The 24,044-nt window shown below is 55.9% G+C and overlaps 1 protein-coding gene across 1 annotated transcript in view; it reads right to left on the reverse strand.

Annotated features, from left to right (window-relative positions):
- Nucleotides 1-24,044, reverse strand: part of LOC141963912 (hydrocephalus-inducing protein homolog) — a 115,371-nt gene that overhangs the window by 19,130 nt on the left and 72,197 nt on the right. The window contains 19 exon segments of the mRNA XM_074913647.1: nucleotides 3-141; nucleotides 588-813; nucleotides 1,939-2,112; nucleotides 2,738-2,908; nucleotides 3,560-3,597; nucleotides 3,599-3,743; nucleotides 3,897-4,065; nucleotides 4,284-4,523; nucleotides 5,581-5,730; nucleotides 6,125-6,316; nucleotides 6,429-6,556; nucleotides 7,404-7,540; nucleotides 8,553-8,686; nucleotides 9,350-9,480; nucleotides 9,993-10,170; nucleotides 11,848-11,985; nucleotides 12,843-13,052; nucleotides 13,738-13,854; nucleotides 15,744-15,936. Of these exon segments, the coding sequence (XP_074769748.1) occupies nucleotides 3-141; nucleotides 588-813; nucleotides 1,939-2,112; nucleotides 2,738-2,908; nucleotides 3,560-3,597; nucleotides 3,599-3,743; nucleotides 3,897-4,065; nucleotides 4,284-4,523; nucleotides 5,581-5,730; nucleotides 6,125-6,316; nucleotides 6,429-6,556; nucleotides 7,404-7,540; nucleotides 8,553-8,686; nucleotides 9,350-9,480; nucleotides 9,993-10,170; nucleotides 11,848-11,985; nucleotides 12,843-13,052; nucleotides 13,738-13,854; nucleotides 15,744-15,936 (3,010 nt within the window).

Raw genomic sequence — 24,044 nt, forward strand, 5'->3', positions numbered from 1 at the left:
ACCTGCAGCCTGTCAGAGAGGATGGCCACCAGCAGGTCCTCGGGCAGCACGCAGCTCCTAAAGCCCAGCTCTTCTGATGTGCTGCTACCGATGCTCAGCGATCGCTGCGCAGGAAAGCAGGGACGGGGAGAGAGGTGAGAACTTGATGAGCCTTGCAATGTCGAACACCACCAGAAAAATCAACCGCTTTGGAAACCCCCAAACAATTCCAACTGCTGGGCTTGGAGCTGGGGTTTCTCACTAGCAGGAGACTAGAACAAAACTGCAGGCCAGCAGCTCCGGGGGAGCACGCTGGAGGGTGCGTGCGTGGCCAGCAGAGACCCAAGCTCGCAAGCCCCCAGCGCAGCATCCAGCAGCTTTGCCCACGGCTGCAGCCACATTAGCCAGGACTGCACTTTGCCAACAAACGGCTGAGATGCCGTAGAGTGTTTCTGCCAGGGTTTCATTCCCAGCCCGAGCCATGCCCAGCCTGCCCAGCTGGCTCTCTGCACTACAGACCCCCGCACCAGGCTCTGGGTGACACAGAACCTCCACTGGAAGCGGCCCCTTCACTTCTCAGAGGCAACAGAAAGGTCCCAGGCATCAACCAGTGCAGGCCGTGCTTCACCTGGGAGCCCGTCAGATCCATCAGATGCTGCTTCTGGGATTGGGCTGTGGGGCCATCCCTCTTCTCGCCTGCCGCAGCACTCACCTGGCCTTGGGAGCTGACGGACTGCCGGCTGACTTTGTCCACAGAGCTGGACCGGCTCGTCTCTAGGCTGCGCTTGGCCTTGGCGTGGAACTGCTTGCCGAGGGACTCATCTGCGTTGTGACCTGCGGAGGGGACAGACGCTCAGTGGGGAGCAAGCAGGCACCTTCCACCCCAACGGGCACAGCCCTGCGCCCTGGCAGGGACACGGCCCTCGTCCCCCAGCCTGCCGGGCACTAGCAGCACCCATCTCCAGAAGCAGCTCCTGCCCTGCTTCTCTTTTTAGCATGGTAAAGCACACCACCTGATACTGGATTTTAAAGCCAGAGAGTTTTTAAGGCACAGCTCCGCATCCCTCCTCACAAATGTGCACGCAGGTGACGCCGCACAGTAGCTCCCCTATGGATCAAGCCGAGGCTCCATCCTCCAGGAGTATCATTTCTGTACCTTGCGCCCATCCTGCACTCTCACGTGGAGACGGTAACATGCAGCCCTGCCCCAGCTGCATCCCCATCTCCACTGGAGCCAAATCCTCCGCATGGGCTAACCCCACCTGGGGCCCAGACCCTTCTTCCTTCCGCCAGCTCCCAACCCAACCAGGTTCAAAGCTGAGCAATGCAAAACTTCCCCCACCAGAACCAGGGTCTGGCCTCACCCTGCAGAGCTCGGGGCACCAACTGCCCAACCAGGTTTTCTAAAAGTCTCTGGTCTCAGGTGGAGAATGGCACCACATGCACGAGCTGTGTGACCTGACAGCGTGTATAGGGAAACCTCTGGAGAAGAGTCTCATCTGAAACTCTGGGAGGTTATTCTTCCCTTCCTCTCGTGTTTCTGAAGCCACACTCAAAGTCAGTTGTCTAGTGCTTCATGAGCAGCTTCAGAGGGCTTCTTCCTTGTTCAAGTGGGCATCAGTTCTGCCTGATGGCCACGAGGAGTCAGCTGGATTCAGCTTTGAGGAAATGTAAAAAAACCCTGAGAAAAATTCAGGTGTGCTTCACCACTCCTAGGAAAAGGAGTGTGTGCTGAGAAGCCCAGAGGCAGTAAAAGTGCCCCTGTCTGAGCCCTTAAAACAGAGATTATTTTCTTTAATAACATGAAATGCTTTATGAAATGGCTTTGCATTTCTGCACGCTGCACCCATGTTCCCTAAGAGACCCAAGGGCTGTCAGACTCCCTCTCTGGAGCAAGCAGAAGTGGACGGTCAGGGTGGGTTTCTGAAGTGCTGCTCTGGGTCCAGCGTGTCTCCTTACCGGCACCCTCTGCCTCCTTGCAGCTCTGCTCGATGGCAGCCCCGATGCACAGCTCCTGGGCGCGCAGCCCTGCCGAGCTGCTCCTGTCCGAGATGGCTTCTGTCACCACGGCGTCGATGGACAAGCAGGCAGCGCCGTAGTATTTGGACAGGGCAACCGCTGCCGCTGTCTTTCCTTGAGAGAGAGGAAGACTGCTTGGTGACACTTGCACGTGAAGCGTTTTCAGGGACAGGCTCTAGAAAGTCCCCAGACAGGATTTCAAAGTTTCAAGGACAGTGGGAAATCAAGTGCCCCTTTAGGGGAGACCACGAGGGAGGGAGCTGAGCACGGCTGGAAGCGTTGTCCTCTAGAGCCAGGCGGATCACCTCCACCTCACACCCAGCTGAGCGCTTTGTCCCTCGTGGGGACCTCAACCCTGGGCCAGGACATTGTTTCGAGCCCGGTCCCGCCACCCCTGCGCTGGCCGGCGCTGCCTCAGGCAACGTCTGGGCACAGGCTGGGGGTCAGTGTGGGCGAGGGACCGCGCCCAGGAGGCAACCTGGGCACTAGGCACCGTGCTCCCACCAAGCAACGGGGACACGGCCACCCTGTGTGGGGGGAGGATAGCCTGGCTCTGTGGACACGGGGTGAGCCACAGCACTTGCCCCAGCTGGTGAAGGCCTGGGACCATTTCATGTACCAGCAGGGCTGTGGCTTACCTCGCTTCGCTTCAAGTGGTCAACCAAGCAGCACGGCCCACCAGGACGTGTCTCTCCTGCTCCCCCCGCATTCCTTGCAGCCACGGGCTCGGCTCACCTACCTGTCAGGGGTGCCCCATGGACGATGAGGACGATCCCTCTGCGGTCTCGGGCCGCGCGCCCCTCTGCAGAGATATCGATGCCAAGGTGGCGGGCGATGGCCCTATGCACAGGGCTGTCGGTCACTTCTCCCGAGGCCGCCCTGCTGCTGGTGACGCTCTGCCCATGCTCTGCTGTGCGGAACCAGATAGAAAAGTCAGCCTCCTGCCTACCTATGACCCTGATCATCCTCCCCATCCCCTCAGATCCTGGGAGAGAAGACTCTGCTGAAACCAACACATCTCACCATGCCCCTCCTTTAGGCTTGTGCAGATCAGGGTCTGCCCTAGATGGTGGTCAAGGTGCCTCTTCAGAGTATAGGAAATGGGCTGGCAGAAAGAGGAAAGAACAAGCCTTTGGCAATACCTAACAGGACTGGGCCAAATGTCCCGTCACCTGTCAACGTGGTCCCAGGTCCTGCTGAGTAAGGGGCGGACAGGCAGAACCAGGCATTTTACACTGTCCCAAGGGAGAGGCTCCATTTGCACATTGAGCGATTATCCAAAAGCTGGATGCTTTAGGAATATTACTCCAGGAGATGTAGCTGGGCTCTGAATTCATCATAACACATTTGCAAAGAGCTCCCACCTTTGCCCTTAGGAGATCACCAAAAGCCATCTCGGCTTGCAGTGTCACGCAGGACAGAGAGCGCGCTGCCCTGCCTAGGAAAGGGAACAGCATCACCCTGATCCCAGCAGCTCCTGGGGCAAAAAGGTGCTCATTTGGCAAAACTGGGGAGAACCTCTCTGGCCTCTCACTTGTCCCTGTCCCGTCTGCAACAATACCCAGCCCCTGTCTTTTCTCAACACCTTCCCTCTCCTCTGTGTTCAGATTTAGAGTCCACCTCGTTGGACTGGCTTTCATCAAACACGGAGGAGAAAACGAATGAGCTCTGGGATGAGACAGCGTGAATGATCCCAGCAGAGGACTTTCTTCCTTGATCTGACAGAGACTGGACATTTTCAAAGTCTGCGTGTTACAAGGCACAGACTTTCACGCTGGAATTCCTCCACCAAGCTGGGGAATGGGTGGCTGCTGAAAGCCTGGGCTTCCCGTGGAGAGCTCGGGGTGTGCGGGCTGGACTCCCCGCTGTGTCCACGCTCAGGACAGCCAATGCCAAACCCTCACCGTTGTCCTGGCCTGCTGGTTCCCCAGTCTTGGACTCCTCATCCTGCAGCCTCTTCTGCTCCTGATAGTACTCCAGCACCTCTGGGGGCAGCTTCTCACCCGGGGCACGTGGAGGCAGCAATAAGGTGTTACGGCAGTCATAATCTTTAAGCATCTGCAGGATCTGTGCATGTAGGGAATAGAAGCCATGTGCAGGGCGTGTTTCTAACAACACGGACTATCCAAGCCCCTCCACAGTCTGCCAGCAGAGCTGGCTAACCCTGAAATGCCACCAGGCTTTGCCCTGGGGACTGTCTCCATCTCCCTGGCACGAACCCGGGAATGCTGGAGCACTGTGAAGCTACGGGAGCGTGCACATGGGGACCAGAGCTTCCCTCTCACCTGCTCCTCAGCAAGGTACTGCTGGTCGAACTCCAGCGAGTAAAACTCGATGGGGAACTCGCATGGGTTCTTCACCACCACCGTCCCCTCTGCTCCACGGCTGTGCGGCAGCAACGGTCCCAGCTCGAGCACTGGGGGGCTGAACTCCAGCCGTGGCTCCAGCCCACGCCCCGAGACCTGCAGCTGGAGGTTCTGGCTGCTCTGGCAAACAGTAATCTTCATCTCACTTCTGTAGGACTTCTGAAAAGAGAGAGGCACAGAAAGCTCCTCCATGAAGTCCCAAGTGACAGGGCCGCAAATTCAACTCTTTCCCCAGGGCAGGGGTGTCACCAGTACCTCTAAGGGAATGGAAAACAGATGCTTACTTCCAGCAGGGGCTACAGCATCTGCATGCTGGCTCTGAGGAACTGGGATGAATCCTAATGTGAAGTCTAACTGGCTATTTTGGTGTCAGATGAATCTAAAATGCACTATCAGATGTTTTCACCTAGTCACAAGGGAGTGTGATGCTCATGAGAAAGGTCCTCAGGGTTACGTTTCCCAGACACAGTCCTGGCACTGCTGCATCAGGCAAACATCAGCTCGATGAATGAGGCAGGTGAGCTCTCACTGGCTAGAAATAAGGGTCGACTTCTCTGCTCAAGAAGATGGTTACACCTCTACAGCAATTAAAACATCCCTGGGACTGTTCCCAGGCACGGAAGCACCTGTGTCCATCCTGTTACCCACTGCCAGTTTCCAAGCCACGGTGGCCACAGGCAAACTGCCTTTGGGAACGCCCCGTCATTGCAGCTGACTCCCAGAGTGCCTGGGAACGCGCAGGCAGGCTGAGCCAGAGCCACAGGGACTGCTGGCAGCAACCACTCCAGGTGACTGTCCTGCCGTGCCCAGGAAGGTGCCCGGTGGCTGTTTTGCCTGCTGGTACCAGCAGCAGGACTTGCCTAGACTGGCCCTTGCAGGGTTATCCCCTGTGAGCGCGCCAGCTGCTCTGCACCAGGGCGCTGCAGCCTCAAACAGGCGCCTGCAAGGGGGAGACGAGGGCAAACAGGCAGATTTCCCCCCATGCACCAAGAGGCAGCCAGCCCAGCGTGCCCTGATGCTCTCTGAGCAAGCTCCCCAGGGGGATTTCAAAGCCCCTCTCAGAAGAGTGTGCTGCAGGGGAAACTGAGGCACAGCGGGTACAGGGCTTGCAGAAAGCTCTCTGTGGAGGCAGACGCCGTCTCCTCCTCCCCGTGCTGGGCTCTCGTTACCACACTGTCCTGCCAGACCTCCTGGGGGTGACACTCGCCCATCTCACCTCTTCTGTGGGCGAAAACCTCACTCGGACGTTGCATCGCTGTCCCGGAGCGAGGGTTCCAGCCGAGGGCAGCGCCTCGAAGACACACGGCTGGGCTTTCAGCTTCTGGGGCACCTTCTGACGCACCCCCGCTGGCCAATGCTTGTCCACCTGAGCACAGAAAACAATTGTGTGAGGTCTCCTCGGTCTGCGAGGACAGACCCTCGGTTCCCACAGTGCTCTGAGACACCGTCACGGTGCTGAGGGCACCCACAGCCAAACCAGCCGAGGCCACCCCTGGCCTGAACTGGAGGGAGAACACGTCGGCAGGGCAGGCAGATGGGGAGGCACCGTCCTCAGAAGAGGAGGAGCGGGGGAAGGTGGCAGAGAAGTGAAGCACCAGCTAATGCCCAGGTCCAGGTGAGCCAGCCTTGCTCTGTACCTCCAAAGCTTCCTCAGACGAGCTGCAGCCCAAGTGCTCACGCAGCCACCGGGGCAGAAAGGGCAAGAGAGGCAAAGAAAACCCAGCCGAGAAGGTATGTGTTACACATGGTCTGTGCTTTACCTTCTTAACAGGCTCATTTATAGTGATGAGCCAGTTACAGGGGACCTGGACCTGATTGTGGAGCTGGATGGTTTCCTCCTGGCACTGCCCACACTGGAGAGTGGAGAACTCCAGCCTGTCCCTGGAGACGCAGAGGGCTGGCATGGCCACGCTGGCACGGAGGTGGACGTGGAACGTGGGGCCTCCTGCTACCTAGGGAAGGACAGAGCATCCAGCTGAGAGCCACAGTGACATCTACTGCTGTCCCCAACCTGCCCCGAGAGGTGCACGGGCACAGCGGGGCGAGGAAGCACGCCGCAGGTACCTTGATGGGCAGGAGCACGTCCACCTCTCCCAGCGGCAGGTTGGCACTCTGTGGGTCAAAGCGCACTTCAAATGTCTTGCTCTCGCGGCAGGGCAGGTGCTTCACGTGGTCCAGCTCCACACTGAAACCTTGAACAGATGAAAATAAAGCAGCTGAGATACACAATCGACATGAACGTGTCACAAGCACGTTAAGGCCGTATGTCCTGGCTGGCAGCTCTGTGAAGTTCCCCTTTGTACCTGTGGAGAAGACTGCCACTCCTTCTCCCTTGTCACCGCACAAGGAGAAAGGGTTTTCACAGCCAGAATCCAAGACCCACATGGTAAAAAGGAAACATCTCAGTTGAGGAGCTCCAGCCATTCCTTCACTAGGGATCCCAGGAAAGGATGCACAGACCTCTCCAAAGGAGAATTTCCAACTAAGATTCCCCCGTGCCATGGTGCTCTCTGAAAAACGATTTAGAGGAGGCACCTGATCACCCTTCAGACACGGCGAGGCACCGTTTGCTGGTGCTGCAGCCTTACGTCACGGCCTGTTTCGAAGCCTGTTTTGATACAACAGAGGACCTCACAGGCTGTCTCCTCACTAAAGGCTGAACAGAAGTGCTATGGCATGATGAACTTTAAACAAAGCACTTCCAAACCACAAAGGGTCCATCTGTTTGCAACACAAGCTCATGGAGTGCCCATCAGATGATGCTCATGGTAGCCAAGAGCAGAAGATGCTGAGAGGTGACCAAGGTGATCAGCCCATCCAGCCCCTGCAGGGAAGCGTTAGGGCAGGCCCGGGCGGGCCGGGTCTCTGAGTGCTGCTGGCCCGGAGAACTCAGGCTCTAAAGCACCAGGCAGCAGGTCCCAAGGAGGAGAGAGTTACACATACAAGCACTCAAAAAACCTCCCCATGTCCAGTGGCTTAAGCTAAACTGTCAGAGACAGCTCCTTCGAGCCCACGTGAAGGCTCTCCAGCACTGGTTACCTGTGTCACGCAGGACCTGTCTGTCAGCGCAGAAGGACACAGGGAACTGCCCGGTGTTGGTGATCCTCACGACGTGCGTGGGGGTGTTACCGAGAATCACGTACCCAAAGTCCAGGAGGTACTCGGGCAGCTCAGCTCTGAAAGGAGGAGTAAGGACAGTCCTTAAACCACAGCCTGGCTGCATTTCCAAGAGCATGGAAGATGCAAATAAAATATTTCTGGATTCACTGTTGTAAAAACTCAACTCAAGACCATGAAATCCAAGGCCTGACCACCTGGTAATGAGACTTTGGTAAGTCACGAGGAGCATAGGACCTAGGTTTTATCAGCTACCAGTGGGGCCTTAAAATAAAATTAGTTTAAAATGAATTATCATTTATCACAGCTCCTCTGCTACGGGAAGCCACTGTAGGTAAGTCCAGTGGACCTCCACTGGTCTCAGTGAAACTGCTATGCCCCATGTGCAGCCCCAGCCTGAAAGTGCTTCAGGACCTTGTCATGGGATTCGCCTGCACAGGAAATCTTCACTGCTCTGCAACCAGATCTGTCCCCAAAGCAGCACGGACAAATGTAGTAATCAACACCTGCAAGATTCATGGGAGGGGCCTTTCCCAGAGCAATCTCACTCGGCAAAGCACCTACGTGATCTGTTTTGCAGAGCATCTTCCTGAACTGGAGGCTACCGTGCCCATGCCTCCTCATGGAGGAGCAGAGGGAAGATACCGAGGTAAGCCCTGCAGTCCCACCAGCATCCGAGCCACCTGATTTGTCAAGGGTGTGTCAGCCTCTGCGGTTCCCTACTCTTTTTGCTCAGTGTGGTCTGTTAGCCGGAACAAAGATTTGAGTTGCCTCTTTCAGATCTGGTCAGCAGGGACGGTGCTGGTGCTGTCTGGAAGGGCCTGATGCTCTGCACTGGCCCCCTCAGCCCTAAGAGCAGGACCCAGCGCCTGTGGGGAGCTGAGCACCTCCAAAGCTCAGGGTGGCTCTGTGGCAGTGAGGACACTCAGCTGCTCACAGGGAGCACGGCAAAGCCGCCAGGATCAGACCCTTTCTGGAGTCCCCACTACCCCCAGCTCTCAGGAGCAGGGGTGCACTGCTGGGTGTTACCCTCGGGGCACCTGGAGACAGGGTACGGGAGCCCCTACTAACTTGAGAAGCCTCTGACGAGCGTGCTGGTCAAAGGCAGTGGCCTCTGGGGGACCAGAGGTGAGAGCTTTCTGCTGCTCCAGGGCGTGTTCTTCCATCAGCAGCTGCTCCATCTGCATCTGCAGCCCAGGGTCCAGCTGAGGGAAGGAAAGGCAGCGGCTGGTTAGCAACGGTCCTTCCCAAGGCTCCCCCCTGCTCGTGCTGGAGGGGTGATGGGGTCCTTCTGTCTCGCTGCTCAGTGTCTGTGACACCTCCTGCTCTCTCAGTCAGGGCCTCATCTCAAGGGCAACGAACTCCAGCAACTTCGCCTGCCCAGTCACTGTTACAAAAGCTGATCTGGCCAGACAGACAAGCCAGGAACCTTCCAGAGCTCCAAGTCTTTGCCTGCCCCCAGCCAGTGCCAAAGCAGCTCGGACAAGAGCTCTCTTGTAAAGGGAGCCACGATAAAGCTGCTGTCTCTTAGAGATCAGCACTGGCAGCACAGTCCCAGAGCACAGTCAGGCTGCTGCTATTAAGCTCTGTAAACCTGGCAGGGCTTGGGTTGTGAGCAGCAAATCCCCCAGTGATGACCTACATCCCATCACGAAGTGCCATAAATTTCATCACTTGAGCAGGGTCTTCAGGATCTCTCCCTGGGGCAGCCCCGGGGGCACTGCTGAGCTGTGCAGGATCATGGGCAGGTGTGGGCAGGGAGGTCCCAAGTGCCAGCAGGGCCCCGGGAAGCCTGCTGCGGGCTGCAGGGGACCCAGTGACACCGGGGGAGGGTGGCACGCGTCAAACGGGGCAGCAGCCATTCTCACCACGGCGTCCAAGGGATCTGGGGGTGGCTCCGCAGCCACAGCCGCCCCCAGAACTGCTGCTTCCTCTCTCTGGCCATCTTCTTCTATCTTTTCTATCACCTCCTTGAGGACCTTCTCATATTTTTCATTTCCTGAAGGAAGAAAACATCCACAAATAGAAGCGGGGCACAGAGCCATTCCCCTCAAAGCTGGGAAGCCCCACTCCCCCGACTCTGGCCTCTCCCAGAAACACCCTCCCCAAGCAATGTATGGAAAGTCCATGCTGCTTCTCCTCTATCAACCCTGATGTTCATTCCCACTCATCTTCCTCCCCACATGGGAGCATCTCATCCCCTGCAATGTGCTGCAAATCCAACCCTGCCAAAATCCCTGCCAGCCTGTGCTCAGCTTTCCAGAGCATTTCTGTCTAGCCATCACCTTCCCAGGACTCCGACACATGCTGGAAAGCTCTGCAGGATGGTTCCTGGGGCAAAGCCCATACGGGCTCATCTGCCAGAGCTTCAGGAAGCAACCGGGGGTTGAGTGTTGGTCTGACAGCCCTGAAACCTCCAGGCTTGGTGGAGGCAGTTTGAGCTGCCCTACGGGCATCTGACATGGGGGAGAAACAGGGGCCCCTCCTGGGGAGCAGACAGGCCGTGCTCACCTTTGATGTTCCTGGGCAGGTCCAAGTAGATCCTGGGAAAGCTCCCCTCTCCCTTCACGGAGATTTCTTCGGGCTCCAGGTGACCCACTTGGATCTGGAAAGTCCTGCGGAAGGCTCCAGGCACTCCTGGCAGGTAGTAGACTTTCAGGACTTGCTCCTTGCCAGGTCCAACGTAACCCTGCAGGGTGTGGGAGAAGAGGGAGGGAATGCACCAGAGAGGGTTTGGTGGAGGGATGGCTCAGACGACAGACATGCCGAGAAGAGAAGGCAGGTTCTCGTACATAACAAAGTATCAGACAGCATCACCTTCTAGCTTTCATAGAATCACAGAAGCTGAGGTCTCCTACACCAGGTCCTTCGGAAGGCCCGTAGGGATGCATTCCCCCAGGACAGACCCACAGACCACCCCCTGCTCAGCATGAGCACAGCTCTGCCCCTAATGGTGTTTACCCTCTGCTAGCAAGAGCCAGGCTGAAGAAATAAAAGCTCTTTTAGCAGCCACTATACAAAATAAGGGAAGTGCCCACACTCTCGGCATGGCCAGCAGCTCCTGCCACAGCACATCAGCAGTTCCCAGGCTGGTGTTGAAGGGCCTGACCCCTTACAATGATCCAGCCAAACACCTCCTGCCTATGCGGTTACACCGGGGTGCGTGAGCCTATCCAGACTCACGGTGACCTGCAAACATGCATCTCTGGAAAGGCAGGAGCAGAGACTAGGATGAGATCTGGGGAAGGCGTTGCCAGGAAGGGCACCTCCTCTCCGGGCTTCCAGAAAGGCTGCCCCAGCCCCAGGCTAGGCTCACGCCAGCCAGGCTGAGAGCAAATGCAAGCGGACAGCAACACAGCCCTGGGTGACGGGACACAGCCGCAGCTTCCCTCGGCTCGCCCTCTGCACGCTGAGCTGGACCCTCGGCTCCCCGCTCCCCTTCAGGCTGCAGGGAGAAGGTGCTGAGCGGGACAGATCCTGCCACTTGGTGCCCTGAGCCCCTGGTGCAGTGCAGAACACAGCTGCAGCTAAAGCCAGCCCTGCCAAGCTGCCAGCACCGGCGGGGCTGTTAAAGCGACCGACTGCGCGGGGCCAAGCAGAGCTGGGTCTTGGGAAGCTGGCAGGAAGAGGGCATCAGTGTGTCACCCCTTGTAGGAGACAGGCATGAGGAAATGTGAACGCTGTTTGGCTTCCTCTTCCCACTGCAAAAAGGGACTAGACAGGAATGCTGCTCCAGCCCAAAGACAGCCACGCAGGACTGAGAAGTTCGGACGGTGGGATGCTGCAAACTCCTCACTGTTCCAGCCCTGCTCCTGCCTGGCCCCCTCACTGCCCCACAGAGCTCCTGCAGAGCAGCAAAGCTGGGGGAGTGGGGGACCGGCACAGGGGCTGCTACAATTCTGCCAAAGCAGCTTCATGCCCAAGTGAGAGAGGATTTAAGTCCCGCTCAGTGCTGGCAGGGGCCTGGCAGGGTGTGCTACAGGCAGGGACAAGGGCTAAGCCCTGTCCGATCACACAGCCTGGGCACGGTGACCCCCAGGAGAGCCGGCACAGCGCGGCCCCGGTGCCCGCACAGCCGGAGCGCTCAGCAGTTGGGGTCCCCAGAGCCACCAAAGCGCTGGTGCCTCCAGCCAGTGGCTGCTGTGTGATGGCAGGGTCACCCGCTGGCAAAGGCCGTGAAGGGGGGCCGTTAGGACCGCGCTTGCTGGACCACCCCTGCCCCCCAGCAGCAGCTGCTTACAGCCCTGTCTCTCCCGTCTGCTTTTGTGGGTTGCTTTCTTTTTTTTAATTTTGTGTTTTTCCCCCACAACCCCCTCCTGGGCAGCCTGACCCACAGCCAGGGTCCAGGCGCCACCTCCGTACTCACCGTGCTGGGCAGGACCAGGGGCACGCCGGGCAGGGGGCTCTCTGCGGTCCCCACGCCGGGACTTAGCACCACGTAGTTGAAGCCCATCTTCCCTCTGTTCTGCAGGGTGACCTCTGCTTCGGTGACTTTGTTAAACAGCTGAAGAGAGGACAGAGGAGTGGCAAGATGAAGGCACAGGCCTGATACTGGGAACCTCCTTCTGCTTTCACTGGGATGTGAGCAAATGAACTCAACGCAGGAGAAAAGCAGAGGCAGAGGACATACGGGTACTTGAGTCTCCCTGGTTAACCTGGGTAAGCCACCGCCACAGGGCACCCCTTAGCCCTACGCAGGAACAGACACTGATGGTGGCACGCAGAGGGGCAATGCCAACCACAGAGATCAGTCATCAGGAAAGCAAAGAGGAGACAAGCTCTCTGCACCTCATGGTGTGTCATCTCACACCCAGCTGGGACAAAGGAGGTGGCATCAAGACACTGCAGAAGAAAAAGCACCTGTAGTGACAGCAAAATGGGAGACAGGGCCAACAGCTGGAAATATCTGTGGGGTTTTTGACTGAAAAGAAGTGGGGATTATTCTAGGACATTCTCTCCAGCTACAGTGACTGGGAAGCCCAAGTTAACTTCCTCCCTGGTTTATTTTGCTGATTAATCAAGAACATTAAAAGAGAGCCCCTCCTGGGACCTCAGGCTTTAGGAGCGGATCAGCAGATGGACGTCTTGGGGCACGTCCCTCTGGAGATCACCACTGGGACCCTGCCTGCCCCAGGAGGCGGCGTTAGTTACCTTGAGGAGGAGGAATTCCCAGCTGGAGGGGGACGGACATGGTCATCAAAAACCAGCTTGGATGCAGCACATATCACTCCAAGGTTGTACTTCCAAGCCATAGAGCCAACAAAGTAGTTGGGAAGGGGAGAGAGCCCCAGCCCTAGGTGGCAGCAACACGCCGGTGATGGTTTCACGGCAAGGACCTCTGCCAAGAGAAGCGTGCGGTACCTGCAGCCCGCAGTCGATCTCCGTGACGTCTAGGAGGTAGTTGATGAGTGAAGCCTCCCCGCTCAGCGCGATCTCATAGGTCGGGCCTCCTTCCACCCTGCACAGCGCCGTGACGTGGGCGACGATATTTGTGTGGCCAAAGAAGGTGAACATGACCCGCTGGCTCTTGCCTGGCTGCAGCACACCGCAAAGCGGCAGGACATCGAAAACCTGGAGGTAGGCGAGGAGAGATCAAGATGTCAAGCATGGAAATTGATGCAGAAGAGCAGCCACGGCTTGGAGCAAAGTACAGACGTGGCTGGAGGGGGCTCTTCCTCAAACACAGGCAAAATCATCCTAATCTCATCCTGTACCCATTCCACTTAGCAGTGGAGGGGCCACGGGAAAAACCTTCTCCCATGCTCCCTCATTAATTAATACACTACATATTAAAAGTAATTTGGGATGTCGCCTGGCAGCAAGAAATTCTCTCCACTGCAGAACTTGCCTTTAAAAGCACCTTTTACTGCCCTAAGCAAAACACAGTATTCAGAGGTGAAAGCTCTCAGAGCTGGGGGGAGGACTCCAGCCCAGCTCATCTGATGTTTTTCACTCTCTCCGATTCGCATGCTGCGCGCTCTCAAGATGCTACAGCAAAAGCTACTGCAGAAATTTCCTGTTGACCACTTGATTAGCAACAAGATGAAGAATGCCCTCCATAGCTGCTGCACAGGTCAGCCCTACGACACGTCCTGCGTGGCCTCTCCAGTGACCGGTTGCTTCAGCAGCGCTGTGCGATGGGCTTGGAGGGACGCGAGGCCACTCTGCGAGCAGCATCGAGGGCCAATAGTGGGGAGGGGAGCTACAGAACTGCTTGCCACACTGGAAACGTGGCACAAGATGGATTCCCACTTACCTCCTCCATTCCCAAGCTGACGGGCTCTGCCTCCACAGACTGCATCAGTCTGTTGATCCCCACCAGGCCCTGTGTCTCCACAGCCCCTTCCAGCTCCTCAGCAGGGGATGGCAGCACCTGCAAAACAAGCACCATGGGCTGCAGCGAGCACCTGGCTGGTCTGGGCGAGAGCACTCTGCTGCAGGCTCCGCCACCTCACCCAGCCAGGAGCAGCTGAGATGGGACCTGGGTGCAAATCAAGTACGGGTATGTCCGTGCCATCCGTTGAGTGGGTCCAAGCCCACCCACAGGTGAGACACGGGCTCCGCCTGCGCTTCCTACGCACAAGCGTGCATGGGGAAGCTGAGTGCAGCCAGCCCTCAGTCCTGGCAGAGACCTCAAGGGCATTTTGCACCCTTGTGCCAGACCAGCTTCGCTCACTCCTGCCCAGGGAACGTGCCCAGAACCCCATGCCTCGACAGGTTAGGTTCTTCAGGACAAAAGCAGGAGCACAGCTGCAAGCGAGAAGTATCAAACCAGGAAAATAAGGGCTTGGCACAAGTATCCCATTTCAGAGAGTGCTTAGGTTTCATCTCGCGCACCCATCAGTGCTGGAGAGCTGAGGATCTCCCCCAGGTCACTCTCTTGAATGACACCTTCCTGAAGAAGGTGGCAGAGATATTCTTCTGTCTCCCAGCAGCTGAGAGCTGGTGTTTGACCTCAGCGGTGCCATGTTTCAAAAGGAACCTCATCCCCTATTTAATAAGCGAGGGCTTTGTGAGTGCTTTTGAAGTGTGGCAATACCTGCTTCTTCAGTAACGTGAAGAAGTGCTTTGTGCTGGGGCCTTGGCATCAGCAGAATCTGCAAGAATTTTTATGGGACATCTTTACACCTAATCAGAGGCTACATCTCCCCGGTAGATGAAGCTCAGAATCAGAAGATTCAATGCTCTTTCTCTCGTCTCCACATTTTCAAGCCTAGCAAAGCTTTGCCAATCACCTATTCCCAAAGATTCTAACCCGCATCTTTCCTAGGCCTATGGTCTCCCACCTCCCCAGGGAGGTTATGTGGGTATTGCCTTGACACAGTGACACAAGCAGAAGGGGAAGCTGCAATCCAGGCGTATCCTTTGAAGCCTTTTGGATCCTACTTAGCCACACCTACTGGATTTTCTCTGGTTTGTTTCTGCATACGTTGCAACAAAGCAGGAAATAAAGAAGATTCCACGCTTCTATCCAAAAACATACAGCCACGCTATTCTTTACGTCTACGGGGTATCATTTCTCCTGATCCAGAAAAAATGTGCCGTTATAATGTTAAAATGACCGAAGTTTGGATGTGAGCAGGTGCAACCCCTCTCCTTGACCTTAATGTCAACGCCAGTGCTTTCAGAACTTCCCATGCTTTCTCGCATCCTCTTTTATTGCCCCAGGAGCAGCCTCTGTCCCACACGATGCAGAACAAGGCGCCAGTTCCCACTAGCACGGACGTCAAGCTCCAAAGCACCGAGGTTCACCAGGAAGGTCAGCAGACCAAAGGCCATTTTTCATGCCAGGAGGAAGAGACAATGACCTTGAAAAGTCTCATTTTATCAAAGATGGCTCTGTGGCCATCCCTGCGATACTGCAGGTCTCGGGTGAAGGCAGAGACATAAAAACATGCAGCTCCAGCTGGCGGTGAGAAGGTGGTACCTGGAGATCACAGTACTTGGCACAGCTTGATACAGGAAGGAAACTGGAAGCCTTCACATCATGATGCAGATAAAAGGCTCATTTTACAGTGTAAAAACGAGCTAAAAAACCCCAAACTCAGCATAGGTCTGTAGGATCTCAGTGGGCTTCTCCAAGCAAAACTACCCGATTTCTCCCTCCCCAGAAGCCCCATGTCCAGCCGCTGGCCCTGCTGCCCAGCCCACCCTCAGGGCACACGAGAGCAGGGCAGCTAAAAGGGGGATTGGCACAAGCACGGCTTTTCGGTGGCAAGCTGGGGGAGGCAACGCAAGCGGTAGGTGTACAAGAAAATCTACCTTTGCTTCCAGGGAGTCATCTGCATCTGCTGGCTCTTGGGCAGGATCCCCTGTGGCTCCCAGGGCTTCAGCTGGCTCCTCCACACCTCCATCCCTGCAGCTGCTCCCTGCAGACACCGAGCGCTCCAACCAGGCTCCCTCCTCCTTTGGTGGTTGGGGTTTGGTGAAAAATTTCGGTACCGGAGGGCTGAACCTGGAAAATAACATGACTTTGATTGTGGACCTGCAGTGGGAGGGAGGGAAGCCTGCACGAGCAGCTCCTCGGCAGGATGCGGCCCCCGGCTGGGCACTGGTGGTGTGAATTCAGTAACGGGTCTGAGCCAGCAGCTCCCAAACCAGGATGGAGCAGGTCAGCATACGGGGCTGCCTAGGGATGACGCTGGTGTAGCGGCGGTGCAGGCAGCTGGCAACTGGTTGCAAGGAGAAATGGAAGAGGACACGGGTGAAAGCCTTGTAGGGAGGTAAAAATCACAGCAGGAAAGGAAGAGACACACAGACTGTGCAAAAAGGTGAGCGCCTGAGACACAAAGGGGCAGATCCGGAGAGCAACAAGCCAGTGCAGAGCCACCAGTGCCCTCCTGAAAGCACCCACAGCTGCAGACTGGGCCTCCCCCACCCAGAGGGCCAAGGCGAGAACTTCTGCAGCTCCACCAGGTGCTAACCCGGAATATTTCCCCTGACACCACCCGCAGCTGCAGGTCAGCACAAGCAAGCAGCAACGCCCGAGGCTTTCTCCAAGCACGTAAGGCAGGAGCAGGGATAGAGCCCGGAGCCTGCTGTGCCCTAACCCCGACAGAGCCCAGCGCCGTGCGGGGCACCCACGGAGCCTGGCACAGGACACCCCACACACGCAGGGCAGCGTGGAAAGACCTGCTGAGCAACTCCGGGCAGAGACACGGCTGAACAGCCCGTTGATCCCTGAGGAGCGCCGAAGCAGCAGCGATCGGTGCTCCGGGGAAGGGAGCTTTGGGCATTTGTAATCAATACACGGCACACGCCGGTGACAAGGTGCAGCTCCCTGCTGTGCCACCGGCATGCCCTGGTTGCGACACAACGGCTCCAGCCGCACCTCGCGCTCAAAGGGCAGCAGCTCTGCTGAAACAAGGCTGTAACCGATGTGGCATGATCACCTCCCCAGCAGCTTCTACACACAAACCATTTGAGGACCAATTTGGCAAATGGTTCAGCAAAGCAGTTCCACAGCTCATCCTACTGACAGAACTGAGTTGATAGTCTGACCAACACGTGTCAGTAGAAAGTGTATGGTTTAACATTTTCAAACAGTCCCAGTGACTCAGACTACATTCCCTGTTTCAAATCGCAGCAGGTGCTCACGGTAACTCTGTTCATCCTTCCAGTGCCCCATGGAGGGACACGCTGGAACCGTGCCTGCCTGTCACCACGCCTATCTGCAAGTGTTCCCGGGGGCAAACGAGCCCCGTCTTTCACAGCACTGTGGGTGCTTCATTCCCAGCCGGGAACTCAGGGCCTTTAACGACGTGCTCCCAAATGAGTATTTGTCTCTGGCTTTGCAGCTTATCATTAAAGGCTGGTTTCCATTTCTGGATTAGAGGCTCCGCTCCTCACAACCCCCGAGAGATCCCACCTGACTTGTCCTTCCTGCAGCCACATGCAAGAACAAGGCTCTGCCCAGGCGAGCTGCCCCAAGCAGGGACCGATGAGCAGCAGTGCCGTCACCCCCCCCAGCCCCCCTCTGCCTGCTACTGGGACCCCATGGGGGACCCCAAAGGCCACCTCGGCACCGTCCACGTGGAAGAGCAAAGCAGGGCTGGAGGGGACGAAGGCGCGCGCTTGCCCCTGCAGAGCATCGCCCATCTCCAGTCCCGCCAGTGCAACCTTCGCTCCTCTCAGCCGAGGCGCCTTAACAAGTATTGGGGTGCCCTGAGGGGTGACCCACCTGCTCAACACCTCCAGCAGCCACTAACTTGGGCATCTGCCTCAGGATGAAATCAATCCAGCTCATCTGCAACAACGGTGCCTCCGGGCAGCCTGCAGCCGAACGCTGCCTGTCCCTGGTGACAGGGAGATGCCCCCGGCGCAGGGGCAGACACATCCAGGGCCAGGAGCACTCGAAGCCCTCCAGCGACACACCAGTCCATGCACCAGTTCAGCGCATGGCTCTGGCCATTGTCATGGTGATTGTCCCAAAACTGCTAGCTGTGACTCCTCCTAGCCAGGCAATGAAAGCGCGGCTCTCAGAGCTGCTTGTGATAAATACTGCAGGTTAAGAACAGCTCCTGAGGAGAGGTAAACCCCCGAGATGCAAAATCCATGATCACTTACGAAATTACCCTCAGTTGTATAGTATGGCTTGAGGCCACCTCATGGGATCGTGGTGCCTAGACAACAGTATTTTTCACTCTAAAGCAGAAGCCTCTGGGACCTGGTGCTGGGAGATGATGTGATTAGTGAGTCCTGCTGTGGAGAAGCACAAAGCACGGAGAGGGACTTTTTCCAGTGAATGAACAATAAGAAATGTAACATGAAAAGAAAGGGAGGGAGGAACCCAAGGTGCAATAGAAAGCTGACCCCTGGGACAAGAAATCTTCCTGGTGCTGAAGGGCGTTGTCTTCAAAACAGAGAAGAAAGGGGAAGATGCTCAGCATCAGCCCAAGCTTTAGGCAGCTCTTCCCCTCCAGCACCTCCTGGCCAAGGCTGTGAATGCCGGGAGGAAGGCCAGGAGCAGAGAGCAGCTCCTCCACCTGCAGAGAGGACCCATCCCAAACCAGAGGGGCCGAAGGGCTGTGGACATGCCTCCATCAGCACTGTGGAGCTGAGAGACGGAGCCTCCTGACATAAGCAGGTCAGCCTGGAGCTGGAGGGGCTGAAAGCAAGGGGTTAAGCCCTCCAGGTCCATCTCACCCAACCTGGCCACCCCTCAGGTGAGACAAAATGCATCCAGGAGTTAACAGTGGGGATTTAATGGCAGCGAAGGGCAGATTGACACCAGGGGGAGAGGAGTCCTTCCTGCTAAGGCCAGGACAGCCTTGTGTCACCCACTGTCCCCAGCCTCAGAGATGTTGAAAGAAAATATCTCAGACTGTCTCTTGGTTTCTGAGCCTGCTAGGGCCACAGCTTCCCACACCCGCCCCCCAGAATAGAGGAGCTAGAAATCACACTGCTTCTGCAAACTACACGTGAAGATTCACACAGGACGACATGACCCGGCCGCCTGAGGCTGTGCGAGAGCCAGCAACATGAGGACCGTCCCCCCAACCCTGCAGCGCTGCAAGAGGAGTGCCCCAGCTCCCACAGCCCGGCCAGCAACGGGGACAGGAGCCAGAAGCCACCGCCCCTTTGCATGAAATGCAAGAGTTTTAACAGTGCTGAGACTGCTTCCCTAGTGCATGGCACCCACGTGTGGAGCATCCTTGCCCAGGCCCCCAAGGACCACCCGCTGGTGCCCCCACTAGCCACGGCACTGGGTTAAAACGAGCCTCCCAACAAAGCACGAGCTCTTCTCAGCTCATCACAGGGAAAAGCACCCGAGACCGCATGCCCATGAGGCACCCGAACAGCCTACAGGCCCCTACAGTGCACTTTTATTTCTCCTTCAGGCCATCAGATGCATATTAAAAAGGCACTTTGGAGCCAGCTACAGACAGCTCAAGGGTGTTTTCAGCTGAAAACAAAATAATATAATACAGGCGCAAACCAAAAGCCTTCCCAGTGCACCATGTGGGAACACTGGGCTTGAGCTGGGCCAGCTGGCCAGCAGCTGAGGAAGGCAGTGGCGAGGGTTTGCCCTCATCAAGAGTGACTTCTGAACAGCATTTCATCCAAATGGCCCTGAAGCCTATTTCTTTGCTGGGATAAATTCCCCTGCTGAGCTAAGGTTTGTGTATTTACTGAACCACCCACTGAAATCCAGACCAGGCAGCGGAGAGACAGAGAAGAGAAGCAACATTGCTGCGGTGAGACCCGACACCTCCAACTCCTGCCTTGCACTCGCTGCAAGGGATTAAGCTGGATTTGGCATTCATCTAAATCCAGCGAGCAGTCCCACTGTGACCAAGTATTAATTAACTCAAAGTTCATACGCAATTTCAACAGCCACTTACTTATCCAAGTCAAAAACGTGTCAGTTTTGAGAGATGAGGGAGAATTTTGATTTCTTGTTTGAAAGCAGAAATTGTGTGGGAATGGATGCAGCAGAATTGAAGTGTCTCACGTTCCCGGGGCAGCAACCAAAGCTCGCCAGCACCTTGAAGCAGGAACCACAGGATTTGATTTTTGGATGCACAAAATTCCTTGGCTCCTGCTGAAGCCCACAGACCTTGGCCATCCCATCACTTTAGATGAGAAGAGTCAGAGGAGGGCCTGAGGCCCCTCAAGCTCCATGTGACAGGGCTCATGCCTCTCCCAGAGTATTTCCATGAGATGTGGCTGGTCCAGTTTTGCAGGGGAGAGGCACTAAAGCTCCTCAGGCACTTTGGTTCAACCGAAGCTGGACCAGGGCCAGCCACCACTGGCACTGCAGGCACAGCAGCTCTTTGTGGAGATCACCCTGAGGCAGCAGTACTTCCCTCTCTTGACAGGTCACAGCCCTGGAAGAGTCTCCACTGACTTTACTGGAATTATTTTGACTTACACTGCTTTTACAGATGGTAAAACATGACCCAGTAAGTCCTCTCCTTCCTCATGCTTTGCACGTCAGCCAGGCAATTTATAAGCATCAGGTGAGCTCCTGACTCTCTATCAGATAGAAAAATGCTTCTCAATCAGACTCTGGCCAGAGGTCCCTCTGAACAAATCAGCAGCTCTAACAATAAATGTAACTGTAGTCTTTGTTCAAAATGAAACAAGCCCTGACAGCTGTATTTTGCAGATGCTATTTAAAGTAATCGGCACCCATTACAATTGTACCAGCTGCTTCAAAAATCAGCTCTGCCAACAGACGACTGCATTGACTCCCGTGACTGATAGCAAAGGAGGAGGGATGTGCTCCAGCCGTCTTTGTGGCAGGGATCTGGACACTCACCGTTTCAGGATGCCTTCATGGGGACAAGCACTAGAGCTCGGAAACACAAAGGCTGTGGCTGCAAGGGTTAAGAATACTAGGAAGCAGGGGGGAGCAGAAGTGGTTGAGCATAACCAGCTCCTGGGTGATTAGAAAGGCAAGCAGGAGGCTCCCAGCCCTGGGAAGAGAGAGATTCTCAATGTCCTCTCCTTAGGGAAAGGCTGCAGGAGGCCGAAGCTGGATCTCAACAAGTTTGTGAAAAGGGTGAACAGGACAGTCTGAGGTGGTAGAGGCCAGGCTGGGCGGGCTTGGCAGGCCAGTTTCACCCTAAAGGAAGCCAAAAAGCAGCTCAAGCCTGACCTGGGGCATCCTGGAGGTTGAGGACCAGCAGGTACCTGGGCTCTGCTCAGGCACCCATGTGCTCTGGGTGCCTCGCTGCACCCAACGGCAGTACAAAAAGACCTTGCAACCCCCGGCCAAGCACCCTCCAGAGCACAGGGGCTCGCAGCTGCACCACAGGAAAAGCCAACCACGGCCCCTCTGCCCACCAGCTTGCATCACTGTCTCTCCACGGTGCCAAGAGCTGAGCGAGGAAAAGGAGTGAGATACAATGACGGCCCATGTCCTGAAGTCCTCACCTAGAAGGAAATGTCCCCGCTCATCTTGACAGCATCTGCTGAACCCCAGGAGGTGCCTCCACTGGCCCGCACTGGTGCAGGCTGCCCAGCACGCCCGGGGTGGGCAGCGATGCCACAGCACACCCTCCCAACGGGGCTCTGCAGCGGGTCACCGCGGGGAAAGACAGGAGAAGGTAAAGCAGCAACGATAACTAAGGCAGAAGGAGAAGCAAACCAAAACAAGCTCCAGTTTCATGTACTTCCTAGGATCACATCCCCAGATCACTCAGATGCTGAAGCTCCACCCCGCTGAGTACGCCAGCACCGCCACCCATCCCCTGTCCAGAAGGAGCAGGGCTTGTGGCACCAGCAGAAATCACAGATCTAAGGCTGTGCGTGGCTTTCGCCTTGTGTAAAAGGTGAGTTAACGCCACTGCTGAGTTACTAAAGGTCACTCCCACAGCACAACATCATTACCCCCTGCTTTACCAAGAGCAAGGCAGAAATACTCCCAGGAAGCGTGCTCACAGGCCAATGGCCCCACTGAGCTCCTGGGGCCAGGGCAAGGGACGAGCAGACAGGATTGGCCTGGTCCAGGTGACACTGGGACAGCTGGGGACAGCTGTGGGGTGATGGAGGCAAGCGGGTGAGGGAGAGGTGACAGGTCCCACCGAAGAGGAAGCAAGCAAAGCAAGCTCACAGTTGGAAGGGTTTCACACAGACAGAAAGATGACTCTCCTGAGGGCAGAGCAGCTGAAAAGGCGGCATTAATTGAGTCAGGCACTCTCAAAAATGCATGACATGTCACAGCTGGCCCAGAAGGACCCTTGGGGTGCCCAACCCCCCGGGACTCCTGCCTCCTGCTACAAGAAGCGGATGGTGGGAAATAAACCAATCCTTCCGGCACCAGCCTACACCATTAACTCTGGGGTGGGCATCTCTTTGCGCTGCCCCACTCTTTGCAGAGCCCCATTAAATCTCCCTGGGACCTGAAGTCCTCCCCAGGCTGCTGTGCTGTAGAGAGCTGAAGGTTTGCCCTCTCTTTGCCCCTGGCTGCCTCCCTGTCCAAGTCAGGAGACACAGACTGATGGTGATACATCCCCGACATCCCAAAGTCCTCACCTGGGCTGTGTGAACACGGGGTCCATTCTGCCTTAACCCAATTGCTACTTGTTCTCTGAGCTGGCAAAGCAACCCACCTGCTTCTGCGAGCAGCGTGGCAACCTGTCAGAGTTCAAGGATCACCTGGACAATGCTCTTAGTCATATGATTTCGTTTTATGTGGTCCTGCAAGGATCAGGGAGTTGAACTTGGTGATTCTTATGGGTCCCTTCCAACTTGAGATATTCTATGAATCAACGCTCCTGCGCTGCTACAAGGGCAGTAGCAACAGCGGGTCTTCACACTGTGGCTGTTTTCAGGGATGAGGAGATGGATCAGGCGGATAAGAGATGATTTTTTTATAACACGCGCATTTAACAGAGCCTGTCACAGCATGGAGTGGCTCCTAGAGCACATGGAGCTGGTGGCTGTGGCCAAAGAAAACCTTGGCAAAGAAAGCACTGTGGACCAAAACATTGGCTTTAAGCAGGAAAAGTAGCACCCATGGGGCTTCCAAAGCCCAAAACGTACTGCCCCGAGGAGCTGATGGCACCGGGGGGATGAGGAGGGGGTATGCTCTACTGCCACCCATCTGAGACTCCCCAGACCAGGGGCACAGTGGATGGGTGCATTCCGGATGGACAGGCTGCTGCTGCTGCTGCTCCCTCTCCCCTCCGCTGGCTGACAGGGGACTGCTGTCAGATTTGTACCTTGCACTGTTGTTCACTGCCTGCATTTTCCATTTCTTCCTTGTTACAAAAACAACAAAGCAGAAACCCCATCAAATGTAACAGAGAGTTGGGGGTTTCTGGTCAGTAACAAGGCTGAGATGGAAGGAGAGAGAGCGAGGAATGAGAAGTTACTAATGCTGTAGGAAAACCCACTTGGGAGGAGAAAGGCTCCTGGTTGGTTCAAAACACATTGGCCGAGAAAATCCTGGATGGAAAAGAAAGAGTGATTTTCTACATGTTTAGCTCAACAAACCCTTTCCCCAAAGAATCTACTGGCAATTCATTACACTGGATTTGTAGCTAAGAAGTTCCCACTCCCCAGACACGCCAGATCAATACACAGAGGGGGTTGGACAGGTGCCACAGAGGGGCAGAGCTCCCTGCTGATCCATCCTGGCACACGGACTGCTCGGTGTGTGTCAGCTCTGTCCCAGGGAGGAAATGTGTCTCGCATGAAGGGGACAAGGAGGTGATGCAGGAACAGCAATGCTCAAAGTAAATGACAAGGCACGGGTCCTTAATAGAGGATGAAAACTCCAGAGAACAGCGAAGTTTGGCGATGAGGCTTTGGCAGCCTTTGTCACAGGTCTCAAAGAAAATCCTTCTATATCCTTTGAGATTTAATGTCTTCCCTTTGATGGGAAACCCAAACAAAGCTGAGGAGCCAGATACTGCCCTTAGAAAGGGGGACAAATCAGTCTTTCATAAAGAAACCTTTAAGGTAGGAAGTATGATGAAATCTCTGAATTTGACTCCAGACCTACAGTCTCCTGCTGGGTGACTCTGGTGACCCATTCCAACGCCGCAGAAAACATCGTGGTGCAAAGGCTTAACTCAGCTTTGAGCTATCAAAGGCCCAAGGGGTGAGGAG

Source organism: Athene noctua, chromosome 9 (assembly GCF_965140245.1).
Source record: "Athene noctua chromosome 9, bAthNoc1.hap1.1, whole genome shotgun sequence".
NCBI lineage: Eukaryota > Metazoa > Chordata > Aves > Strigiformes > Strigidae > Athene > Athene noctua.